Genomic DNA, 13538 nt, shown 5'->3' on the forward strand with positions numbered 1-13538 from the left:
AAATAATAATGATAAAACAAAAACAAAATATAAACAAACAAATAAATAAATAACCACATAAATGACGTGCAGAAATGAGCGGTCACCATTGGTCAGCTGTCCGGCCAATCCAGAGGCAATGCGGAAATGACGTATGGACGCCAAAGATGGCGTCAGATTCAAACGGTTCCTGGATAAATGTCGCTGTAAGTGTTTATAAAAGTTGTTTACAAGCTATTTTCGGGGTTTTCTCATCAGTGTTATTCTGTGAGAAAGTTGTTTAGAATTTTGAGCGCACGAAGATTTTAAGGCTGAATATTTATCGTGAAACGGGTCTTTGTTCGTTGTATCGTATGGTGACAACATTCCGTTTAGGAAACATGTGAATTTTATGTTGTCATATTGACTGACAAAACTGTAGACATTTGATTAAAACGTTTAAGACATTTGGATAATCGTTCCAGTATTGTTGTGAATTCGGCATATAGTAGAACCACCAAGCAGCACTTAAACGTGAAAAATCTTAGATGGAAATTTTTCACAGTCGTCCTGCACTTCGTACTGTCGAGACTGTGGAAATCAGCAATAACTGGTATTTTTATTGGAGCCGAAGTGTAAAGTTGATGTGACAGATACGTCGACTATCATACTTCTTGTTATAAAATGTACATAAGTCGGGCGATATCATCGTGAGTATTTAATAGGTAGATTTGTAAATGGAGATCGCTGCAGCTTCATGTGAGGGGCGGAGTGCGTCTCCTGGCACCAAGGCAACCAGCCAGCCTCCCTCTCCTGACACCAGAACCACCTCCAGGGTCTCCGCTGTTTGTCAGCACCTGAACCTGGAACAAAGATGAATCAAACGGCCTCAGACTGGCGCTCAGATAATGGAACATATTTCAAAACTACATGTAGCTAGAAAATAAAACCTTTTGTTAGTTAGTCGCTTTCACAAACAAAAAACAAAATATAAAAGAGTAATTATAAACATTTTTATTTATTTTCCATTTACTTGTTTATTTATGTATGTGAAATAATACCCATTTCCTCTTTTGAAATTACTCTAAATAACTTTAAGTTTTTTCTGTGTATTTTCATTTATATTTGTTTATTTTTATCCCTTTATTTTTGCTTGTTCTTTTCCGTGTTGCTTTTACTATTCCTTGAAGGGCCAAGTTAAAACAATTTTACAAATAAATATTTGTATATATTTTTTTTAAATATACAGATTTAATTTTGATTTATGTGAAAAGAGTAAATATGTAATATGGAAGTTTTTAAATAAAATGTATATATAATATATGTATATAAAAAAACAGAAATTAATGAACAAATAAATATTAAAATAAATATATATTTTTTTACAGATTCTCTTTTATTTCTGTCCTGTGACTCCATACAAAAGTCATATGTGTATAATAATGTACATTTGAAATAATCTGTCAGGGTTATTAAAGTGAGCTCAGCTGTGGAGGGATGCAGATCGAACCAGCGGAGCGCAGGAAGCAGCCTGGCTGGAGCAGGCGAGGGGAGAGCAGGCAGGACCGAGTGGAACCACAGGGGACCAAACAGAGAGCCAGGAGGAACCCTGAGGACGAGATAACGAGGTACAAAATAACTGTGGAGAGTTTCTTTACTGACCTCGATTATACAGTGAATATTTGTATATATTCTATTATTAGTGCTTTTATTATGAGAATAGTGAAAGTTCAAAATGTTCGTGCAGCTCACAGGTTCTGATTTTGAAGATGTAAAACACATGTTGTGTTTCAGGTTGAAAGAGATCATCACCACCATGAAGAAGGCCGGAGACAGAGGAAGAAGAGAGGAAGACAAGGACGAAGAGGAGCGAGGGAGGGACAGGAGCCGAGGAGAAGGAGGACGGAGGAGGGGGAGGGAGGCGAGGAGCAGGAGGGCGGCGTCAGAAGGAGGTGAAGGAGGAGGAGAGGAGCAGGCGGGGAGGCTGAGGTGGAGAGTTCATCAGCTGGAGAAAGAGAAACTGGAGCTGACGACCAGAAACAACCAGGAGGTGAGAAACACACAGAACGACTCCGACTGCTGAACCTCGTTTATGATTCATTTAAATAGATTTGTCCACAGACAACTCTTCTGAATAAATAATAAAATCTCCGAAATAAATTATAAAAAATGTAAATAAATAACAAAATGTTGTGTGGTGACATTGCAGTAGGTGCTTCACCATCTGTTGCCGGGCAGAGATCTGCTCTGTCGTAGCTGACGGTGTGTTTTCCCTCCTCAGCTGTGCAGGCTGCAGGCGGAGCTGACCCGGCTCAGGTCCTCAGTGGAGCGAGGAGAAGCTCAGCGGGTGGAGCTTCAGTACCAGCTGACTGTGAGCCAGAGAGACGCCGACCGAGTCTCCGAACTCAGCAGGGACAAACAGGCGCTCACAGGTACACAAATCAAACACACCCTTCAAGCACAGAGCTGGTGTTAACAGAAAGAGTACCAGCAGTTTGTGTGTGTTTCCGTGTGTGTTTCAGAGCGAGCGGCGGAGCTCCATCAGACAGTTCACGAGCTGCAGAAATCTCTGGACATCACCCGGCAGGCCAGAGAGGAGGACCAGCATGCACTGCAGCAGGAGGTGGAGGAGCGAGACCGACTGATTCAGAGCTTCGGCTCAGAGAACCAGCGACTGCACCGACTGCTGCAGGTGGGACGAACACACACACACACACACACACACACACACACACACACACACACACACACACACACACACACACACACAGAGGGACAGGAGGGTGGATGAAGTGTGAACGTTTTCTCCTCCTCCAGGATCAGGAGGAGACCCTGGAGGAGTCTGAGAGGAGGATGATGGAGGTGCAGAAGGAGCGAGAGAAGGAGGTGGAGGTGAACAGACGACAGGCCAAGGAGCTGAAACACCTGACAGAGAGAGAGGAGAGAAGCAGGAGGGATCAGGAGGTGAGGAGGAGGAGGAGGAGGAGGAGGGATCAGGAGGTGAGGAGGAGGAGGAGGAGGGTTGAAGGAGGAGGTGAAGATGTAGCAGCTGTATCATCTGTGTGTCGTCTGTCTGCAGGTGTTGGATCAGAGGGTGAAGTCTCTGGAGTCGAGCATTGAGGCGGAGCGAGCAGCTCACCTGGAGTCAAAGTTCAACTCTGAGATCATCCAGGTAACTGTCCCTTCATAAGCACCGCCCCTTTTGGGTCTGTGGTCCAATAACAGTTGAGCCAGCTTGATCCAGGGCAGAACCATTTTGAAGATGGTTCAGAGACACTGAGCCAGGCTTGTTCTGTAGGCTGTGTTCATGAGCAAACTGTACATTTACTGCCACTGCAACTGTACGGACAAATATTCTTTATTCTTTAAATATTCTGAGAAAGTTCACCGAGGTTCTGCTGGGTACCACCGGTCTTGTTTAACTGCTTGTGGGACTTGATGGACGGTGAATTGATAAATTGTCTCTCTGTGATCATGTGACCTGACAGCTGCGAGTGCGAGATCTGGAAGCGGCGCTGGCGTTGGAGCGTTCCGGCCAGCAGGAGGCGCAGTGCAGCCTGGAGCTGCTGAGAGCTCAGTTCAGAGAGGTGGAGAGAGCTTACAGCCTGGAGAGAGAGAGAGGCGACGGCACTGAGCGCGCTCTGGAGCGGTGAGATGATGTCAGCTGTCAGTCAGCTGTCAGAGTTCGGTTTCTTCCTCTGTGGTAAGATTTCTTCATACCTGCTGTGTGTGTGTGTGTGTGTGTGTGTGTGTGTGTGTGTAGGCTGCAGCAGGAGTCTGAACAGTGCAAGTCTGACCTGACAGTTGCCTTGGAAATGGAGAGGAAGACGACCTCTGACCTCACAGAGAGGCTGGAGGAGGAGAGGAGACAGCACGCCAGCACACACACACAGCTGGAGCAGGTAACACACACACACACACACACACACACACACACACACACACACACACACACACACACACTTTGTCAGTCAGTGAGAATATTTGTTGTGATTTGAGTGAACTGAGCCTTTAATCCTGGTTCTTCTTCTTTGGTGTTCAGGCCACTCACAGACAGTTGGACACAGAGGAGACATTTGTGAGCTGCATGAGACACATCAGAGAGACACTCCAGCAACACAACAACAACAACACAGGCACGAGTCCTCCTGCAAAGGATGATGGGAACCAGAGTCCTTCTGCTGAAGTCCTGCAGCTGCTGAAGACGACACTCAACAGCTGGAAACACAGACTGGAAACAACTGACAAACAGGTACACACACACACACACACACACACACACACACACACACACACACACACACACACACACACACACACACACACTGCTCCGTCTCTGTTGTTGATAATCTGTTTGTTCCTGCAGGTCCAGGATCTGCTGTTTGCATCAGAGCGTCTTCAGGAGGAGAACCAGACTCTCCGACAGCTGACCTCAGATCAGAGCAGACAGATGGAGGTAAACTTCTGATCCCGGTCCAGATCTGACCTGAAGAACCTGGAGGGTTTTATCACGACTGGTTCACCGTGTCTCTGTCCGTCCTCTGCAGGAGTCACAGCAGGCGTCGGTCAAACTGCAGGAGGAGGTGACTCGCCTTCGCCAGGAGAGCTCTGATTGGTCGGCGCAGAGCCGAGGCCTGCGGGCCGAGCTGGAGAGAGAGAAGGAGGAGAGGGAGAGAGAGAAGGAGACAGAGAGAGTGGAGAGGACAGCAGAAGTCCAAAAGATAACTGAACACTACCAGACAGAGTCAAAGGTGATTCTAAAAACACAGGAGTGTCTTTTTCTCTCTTTCCTTTATCCTCCATGTTGTTTTTCTAATGTCATTATGTTCAAAACATTTAATTAAACAGTTTATGATGCTGAGTAAATCTTATAAAGCTGTATCACACTGTGTGTGTGTGTGTGTGTGTGTGTGTGTGTGTCAGGCCCGTCTGTCCTTCCTCTACTGTATCTACCAGCGCCTGCTGGCCGGCTGCGTCCTCCTCGATCAGCCCCAGAGCATCCTGGGTAATTTCACCTGGAAGGAGCTGTGTGATGTCATCAATGAACAGGTCGACCAGCTGACCTCTGACCTGCGGACGGCCAACGACAAGGTGAGCAGCGTGAGGTTCTGAACTGTTTGATTCTTCTCCTGAAAGATGTCAAAAGGTTTCAATTTAATTTGATTTTAATTTTCAAATTGTAATATTGTCGTTAAAGTCTGTTAACATGCAGAAGTTTTGAGCTTGATTCAAATATTAGTGAAGATGATGATGATGATGATGATGATGATGATGATGATGATACGTTATTAACAGAATGAGTCTCAGCAGCAACATCACAGAAAAGACAAAAATTAGGGCGAGAAACAAATTCTACATGTTTAACAAAACCTTTGAATCACAGAAAATAGAACAAACAAAAATAACTTTACAGCTGCAAAAAGACAATAAACAGATATTCAAGGATCTCAGTCTGTTCAGGTTTCTTGGGATCGGATGATGTTGGCCAGATTTAAGGTTAATTATCACCTGTCCCCGTCTCTGTAGATCGCTCACCTGCAGAGTGTGTGTGAGAAGAAGAGTGTGTGTGTGCGTGAGCTGCAGCGCAGTCAGGAGTGTGTGTTGTCTCGTCTGGAGGAGAGCGTGAGGAGGAGGGAGGAGGCGTGGAGCAGCCGGCACACACACACTGTGACACAGCTGCAGAACGAGCTGCAGGTAACACACACACACACACACACACACACACACACACACACACACACACACACACACACACACACACACACACACACACACACACACAGCCCTCAGGTGTTTTTTTTTAATGTGATGTGCAGTCAGTCGTGTCTCCCTGCAGCGACAGAGACGCTGCGAGCTGAATCAGCAGAACGAGCCGAGGAGACGTTTTCAGCCGACTGTCCCTTTGGTCGACTCCTCCAGATACTGAAATCATCACTTCACGTCCAACTTTAATGTCCCCAAGAGGACAGACTCACTTTACAGCAACTGTTTTATCAAAGTGGAGCGAGTTGAACAAAAGAGCTGAAAAAAAGGATAAAAAGAGAAACTGATGGATTTTTAAAAAGTGATAAATAAATAATAATATAAAAGTTCAGATATCAGAATCAGAGTCTCTCTCTCTCTCCGTCCGTCTCTCAGGTGTGTCGCTCTCAGTGTGACTCACTCCGTGATCAGGCCTCCTCTCTGCAGCTCCGCAGCTCCTCTCTGACCTCCGACCTCTCTCGGCTCCAGGGCCTCCTCTCTCGGAGCCGCGCGGAGTCGGCCTCCTTCCTGTCGGCCTGCGCGCTGCTGGCCGGGGCGCTGAGACACACCCACCGCCGCCTGCAGACGCTGTGCGGACAGAAGACGCTCCTGTCCAGACGGCTGGCGGAGAGGGAGGAGCTGGAGGAGGAGGTGAGGAGGCTGGCAGCGGCTCTGGGAGGCGTGGAAGGTGAAGAGGAGGAGGGGGAGGAGACGAGGAGGAGGGCAGTGAGGCGGTGGAGGAGGAGTGTGTGTGTGGTGATGGCGGTGAGGAGGTGGCGTGCGATGGCTAAACAGACCACAGTGTTGTTCCGGCTGGAGATGGGAGGCGGCCGACCAGCCGTGTGCGTCTGTGGAGGGTCGACTACGGCAACACAGAAGGGTCAAAACGTTCTGAGCACCGGTTAGTGTCCAGTTTTCATAAGATACATTATTGTAATAAAATATTAACCACAACCAAGTTTCATAAAGTTTCTGTGTGTTTCAGTTAAAGAGGATGATGAAGGTGATGAATGTCGTGGAGGTGTGTGCGCTCGCTGGCTTCGCTCTAAACGTCTCTCCTCCATCATTCTGTCCTCCATGTCCGTCCTGCAGGCGGCGCTGACACACACTGGTAAGATATGTTTCTGTTTCTACCTGCAGGTTTGGTCGTCAGGGAGGTTTACGTGTCTCTTCTCTCTGATTCTCTAGGCTCCTCCCCTTCAGACGTGACATCAGCATCTCGCTCCGCTTTGTCCCGCCTTCTCAATCAGCTTCTGGACCAATCAGAAACGCCGTCCAGTCTGTCTCAGTGTAGACTGGATGAGGACTCGCTGAGCGGCCGGCTGAGACTCGGCAAACTGACGCCTCCGCGACCCGACAGGAAGGTCAGTGAACAACACACACACACACACACACACACACACACACACACACACACACACACACACACCATGACAAGAGAAAAATACCTTGTTTTCACAGTCCACTAATAATTAATATCATAAGTTTAAAGACTATAATTATTTAAAATATCTCTAGTTATAAAATAATCAATAATCAAACCTGCCTGTAAGTGTTCACAGTTAATTTGTCATATTTTACAACCTGTGTGTGTCTTCCCATCAGGCCCTGGTGTCCACCCTCCAGCAGCACTTCCTGCTCTTCAGCCAGCGGCTGCACTCGGCCGAGGTGGAGAGGCGGAGCCTGAGGCTGGAGGTGGCCAATCTGAAGAGAGGACTGCGGCAGGAGAGGGAGGAGACCTCCAGGACGGTGAGACAAGTGAAGCCAGATCATCTTGATTGCCCCCTGCTGGCTGGCTGCAGTGTCGGTCTTAAACCCCGCCCCCTGCATATCAGCAGATAGTAGATGAATTAAAACTCAAAGTACACGACGACTTTATTCTCGACACTGAACTGTCATTTCAGGTAGTTCTTTGTTCACGTGTTCATTTTTCTCTTTAGTTTGGTTTTAATTAGTTATTTGATGATATAAGAAGGAGATTTCATCTCATGATTGACAGCTGTGCTCTGCTGTGGGCGGGACCTCGATACCGCGGCTCCAACCCTGGTCACTGCTGCATAGACTCTGACTGTAAATGAGGTCACAGGATAAGATGTCTGCGCTCGTATCCGGGATGTTTTTGTGCAGCAGGAGGAAGACGAGACGTGTCGTCCATCTTTATTTACAGTCCTGATCCCGTCAACACACGTGCATGACTCTGTGTGTGTGTGTGTGTGTGTGTGTGTGTGCAGGTCCCATCGGAGCGGTTCCACAGTGTGTGTGCGGAGCTCCGTCAGGCGCTGAGCAGGGAGCAGGAGGCTCAGACGCTCGTCCTGGAACAGACCAACCAGCTGAAAACCCTGCATCTCCGAGTCGACACACACGCCACGGAGCGGAACAACACACAACACACACTGAGCCAGACCGCACAGGTACACTTTATTTATTTCAGTACAAACATCACACAGTCAGGTTCATCTCTGTCAGGTGGCACCGCGCCTGCAAGACGTAACCGTGGGAACTCAGCCCACACAGTAGTTTAAATCCAGGTTGTACTAAAGGTGAACTCGTTCTCTGTGGTCTAGTCTCTGTCGGAGGCTCAGCAGGAGGTGAGTCGGAAGGAGCGCTCGCTGAGGATTCTGGGTAAGCACCTGTCGGGGGTTCAGAGGGAGAGGAAGCTGCTGGAGGAGAAACTGCGGCGAGTCGAGGACGAGCTGAGAGACGCCGCCAGGTAACACACACTGTAGTTTATCTTCACTCAGTCCCACACACACACACACACGCACACACACACACTGTCCTGAAGCCCCAGATACTCATGACTGCACCAAATGTGGATTAATCCACCAGAGAAAATAGTTCCCAACTAATGGACTGTGTAGACTGATATATTTTAATCTCACAGTCAACCTACGATGTCTGTCTTTCTGTTTGTACTGTCATATTTCACAACATATCTTTCTTTTATTATTGTGTTTTTCAGGCGTAAAGATTGTCTGATCAGCAACATGAAGGCTGCAGAGACGAGCTACAAGGAGGTGAAAACATTTTTCATGTTTGTACATTTAGACGATAATCAGCCTGATCAGTATTAAACTGTAAACAATTAATCAAATCAATAACTTACAGTGGTAAACCTCTTGTTGTTTCTGCAGCTGTGACAAAATATTAAAAAATAAACAAATTAGCCGTTTGAATTTAATTGAAGCTCCTGCTGTTTTCCAGGGAAAGTTTTACACCAAACTCCATTCAATAAATGTGACATTTTAACAACTTCTTGCATGTTCATTAAAATGCATAACTCTAGAAACATGAGATGAAAGGAGTCACATGTCGACAGTCCTCTTATCAATTCAGCATCAATATAATATCAATATAATATAAGCTGACTGTTAGGCTGTTGTGTCTTTCTGTATATACACACACAGACCACAGACACACACTGACACATCTGGTAACACGATGTTGTGCCGTCTGTAGGTCAGAGAAAGCCTCCTCCAATCACGTCGCTCCCTGTCAGATCAGCCCCACCCCCTGCCGTTACCCAGGGAACACCTGGAGCTGAGTGGAGCAGAGAGCATCATGGGAGATCCTGAGATGGCAGCATGCCAGGTAACAGAAGAAGAAGACGACTGGCATTTCGATTTTTAAAATCGCTTCATTTGTTGAGTCACGGTTTGTTCCTCCGTCTGTCTGCAGAGTCTTCTGTCCACCTTCTCTCAGCTCTACCACATCTGCAGCTCCAGGATTGATTGGCTGGAGCAGGAAGTCTCCGCCCACCGCAGTCATGTGACCGCGCTGCGCAGCGAGCTGCAGGACGCCTGTCTCCGTGACAACCTGACCTACGTCCCTGTGAGACATTTTATTCCTAATTGAACATTTTTATTGTAATTTTGTAGTTTTTCTTTCTCTGAATATTTCCTCCCTTGGCTCCAAAATTTAACTTAACAACCAAATGACTAAAGAAAAGTTTTATTCATGTTTCAACGGCTGATAATTTAAAAAATCCACTTAAAAACTTTTTGTTTGGGTTAAACAACAAAATAAAAACAATAATTTCCCCGTCTGTGTTTCAGGTGGTCGAGTTTCCTCAGATCTCTCCATTTGCTGACGTAGAAACGCTCAAACCTGTTCCTGTGTCTGATTTGCCAAAAGAGCCATCGGCCAGTTTAAGCACCGCCCCCTCTCAGACAAACCCCGCCTCTTCATCGCCCCGCTCCAAACCACCCAGGACCAAGACGAAAGAGAGGAAAGGCATGAAGAAGAACAGAGGAGGGAGAAGATAGATGGAAAACGGAGCATTGTTTGAACGTTTTTTAATATTTTCCAGGATGTGTAAGAGTTTTGGGTCTTGAAGGTCCTGGAAAAGTCCTGGGATTCTGTGTTTCAAGGACCTGGAAACTCTTTATCCTCATAGAAAGATGTGAAATCGTTTTCAGCAAACGTCCAGACAATCAGAACAGTTTCAGCTGCAGAAAACAAAGTTTTATATGATGTAGAGTTTTTTTTATTTAACATGATGGTTTGTATTTATGTTTTCACTACACACACACACACACACACACACACACACACACACACACACACACACACACACACACACACAGCTGGTTGGTGACAGACAACTGAAGGCCATATGTTGGTCTGTTGTGTGTGTGTGTGTGTGTGAGTGTGTGTGTGTGTGACAGAGCAGCAGCTGGTGACTCTGTCAGTTGGTTTTTACCTTCAGTAAAATGTTTCTGCTCTCATAAACTTTGACCAGGTTGTTTTTTTTAAAGAAAGAATCAACAAAGGTGAAAGAAAAATATCAGAAATCTCCTCGTTTGTCTCGTCTGAAGTGTCTCTCTGGTGACGTTTGTTTGTTTGGGACCGTTTTATATTACAAACAGTATTTCAGAGCTGAAGAAGGGCGAACGTTCAGTGAAAAAACAAATCTCTGAGATTATAAAGTCATACATTTTCATGAAATAATTCAGAAATTCTCTGAGATTAAAGAGACAAATTTACAAGAAAAGAAACCTGCATATTTGTGGAGTTAAAGCAGTAAATATATGAGAAGAAAATGTGAATATTTTCTGAGATTTAAGTTTTAAATTCATGAGAAAGAAAACTCAGATTAATGAGAAAAAAGTAAATGTTTTCTGAGACTGAAGTCTTGAATTTAGGAGAAAAAAAACACAAATCACATGTTTTTCCCTCATAAATGTATGACTTTAATCTCAGGAAGTATTCACATTATTTCTCATCACTTGTGAATTATCACATAATTAACCATGAAGTTTGTGGGTCATTTCTAAGAAATTGCAAATATATTTTTCAGTAATTTCCACTTATTTAACATGAAATTATGGGACCTGGATGTTGAAGTTACTGAGAAAAGTTTTCAATCAGAAAAAAACACAACAAACATTTTACTACTGCTGCATCAGCACCGAGTGTGTGTGTGTGTGTGTGTGTGTGTGTGTGTGTGTGTGTGTGTGTGTGTGGATTTCTATTAAAGTCTGATCGCAAAAGACGTCCTTGCGCTCACACACCCTCAGGCTCTGTGTGTGTGTGTGTGATGTCTTTCACAAAGCAACTTAATCTGCTGTCACACACACACACACACACACACACACACACACACACGCACACACACACACACAGAGAGAGTTGTGCTGATTCAGCCAAACAGGATTCTCTTTCTTTCCTCTGGAGATGTTTGTCATTTTTCTCTCTTGCGTCTTTCTTTTTTCTTTTTCTATCGACCGACAATCCCGTTTCCAAAAAAGTTGGGACACAGAACAAAGACAAGATATTTAGACATAAAAGAGACACGTCTTCCTCTTGGTGTCTCCTCGTTTTCACAGTAACCGTCTTGTTGACAGTAACTGGTGTGACTGGTGGACAGTGGGAGCTCTTACTCTCTTTATTCATTTGTTGACTCTCCTGTCATTCGTTCTCAATGGAGCGGCTAGCTTAGCTTAGCATCACAGACAGGACAGCTAAGTCTGGCGTTTCCATTTAGTCACACGCGCAGACACACACAGAAGTGACGGGTTTATTCAACAGGAGACGTCCGGCGCTGCGGTCAGAGTTTGTCCCGCTCTCAAACGACAGATTAAGTTTAATTCCTGATGAACCAGCAGCTTCTCGAGCTGTAAGTGACAAATCTGAGGCGGCCTGAGGAGAAAACGTTTAATCCCAAAACAAAGAGAAGCTCCGGCGGCGAGCGACACAACAGGATCACGGATGTCTGCTGCCTCTGGCTCTGCAGTTAAAATGACCAACAACACAACGAGAAGTCTTCATGGGGAGAAAAACAGACGCTCACCACAACATGATCATCAAAATTTATCTGAATAATGTACCAAAAATACAAGCGAGAGGCCAAGTCATTGTTTTGCAAGACACAGTACGCCTTTGGACTCAAGTCCCGAGTCCAAAACTTTCAGTTTCGACTCCTAAACAAGTCATTTGAACAACAAGGCCTTGACTTGACCCTTGAACCACCTCAGTCCTGTATCCCCTGATGGTCTTGGAGGCTGTTTGTCTCGTCCACAGCCCATCAGGAAGAACCCTTTTGGAACCTTTATTTCTAAGAACGTAGCCTTTGAAACATATAAAGAGACACATCAGGTGTTTATTTGATAGTAGATTGATTAAATTTTACATGATGGTGATTAATTGATCATTGATTAATTGTTATCATCCCTAACTTAGAGATGATAAAAGCTCTTAAACATCAACTCATTTGACTTCATGGGATCTTTAAAACTTTGAGATTTCCCTGTGAAATGTGTTGGAGGTAAAGCAGAAAGTCACATCTCGTCGTATTCTGGAGCAAAACGCTCGACTTTGACGCCACAAAGTGTCAGAAACAACAACTTAATCCCATGTTATCCGTTCAAACCCTGAGCAGAATCCATCGTCACTGTGTTGCATCTGAACTGTTAAAATGAGCGACTGTAATCCTCTGCTCTGCTCCTGAAACTATAACAGGATTAAACGTTTAAATCAGGGCGTCCTTTCATTGAATATCAGCGCCGTGCAGAGCCGTGGACACACGGGCCGAGACGTCATCCCCGACATGATGCCGGAAAAACTTTGAGTCGAAGCTCATTAGAAAGAGAATTAAAAAAAAAAAAACAGAACGTCCAAAGAAAACAAAAAGTACAAAAAGAATGAATTAGAAAATGTCAGCGTCCTGTTTTTGTTCTGGATCTCTCTTATGAATATTCACGGTGGATTTTATCCGAAAAACTTGACGTTTCATCTCAGTGAGTCCTTGTTCCTCCCTGCCTGCTGTCCTAGTTGTACCTGCGACAACACACACTCTTAAACACACACTTAAACACACACTTTTCCCAACAGCGACTGCATCAGTGCCAAGTTGGACTCACTACAAAGAGAAACCCTCACACACACACAGTAATGACACAGATATAAAGGGGGGCGGGATCACACACACACAAACACACACACACACACACACTCAGGGGGGACTGGGAAGACGGGAGGATGGGAAGAGTGGGGGAGAAGAAACAGAGGACACACACACACTCAGACAGTCGAAGCATATGTGACACTAAAGAGCCTAAAATGTCCCGTTAAATTCATAATATCCACCACACACACACACACACACACACACACACACACACACACACACACACACACACACAGCCTGTAGTGTCATGCAAAATTCACCTCCGGAGCCGCTGAAGCCGACGTTTGAGGTGACAAATGACAGAAAAGTGACAGAGAGGGAAAACCAACCCTGCCAGAGTTTTTAAAGGACCATGCTGCTACTTTTTCAATTATTTGCAAAACCTTTTGACCAATATTTAACTGAGTACAGAAGAAAAACAAGATATTTA

The 13538-nt window shown here is 45.4% G+C and overlaps 1 protein-coding gene across 1 annotated transcript; it reads left to right on the forward strand.

Annotated features, from left to right (window-relative positions):
- The first annotated feature begins 105 nt into the window (after positions 1-105).
- On the forward strand, positions 106-10512 carry ccdc171 (coiled-coil domain containing 171). The gene is made up of 24 exons (XM_084711981.1): positions 106-185; positions 1426-1586; positions 1753-2008; positions 2240-2390; positions 2481-2650; positions 2776-2922; positions 3038-3130; positions 3447-3607; positions 3722-3860; positions 4001-4210; positions 4325-4414; positions 4506-4709; positions 4882-5049; positions 5485-5652; positions 6097-6601; positions 6686-6811; positions 6889-7064; positions 7306-7449; positions 7932-8111; positions 8265-8410; positions 8663-8717; positions 9160-9291; positions 9379-9531; positions 9756-10512. Exons 2-24 carry the CDS (start codon positions 1456-1458, stop codon positions 9963-9965), a joined length of 3915 nt encoding a protein of 1304 aa, XP_084568107.1. The 5' UTR covers positions 106-185; positions 1426-1455; the 3' UTR covers positions 9966-10512.
- The last annotated feature ends 3026 nt before the right edge of the window (positions 10513-13538 follow it).

The sequence above is a fragment of the Lutjanus erythropterus genome, chromosome 23 (genome assembly GCF_056507025.1).
Source record: "Lutjanus erythropterus isolate fLutEry1 chromosome 23, fLutEry1.hap2, whole genome shotgun sequence".
NCBI lineage: Eukaryota > Metazoa > Chordata > Actinopteri > Lutjaniformes > Lutjanidae > Lutjanus > Lutjanus erythropterus.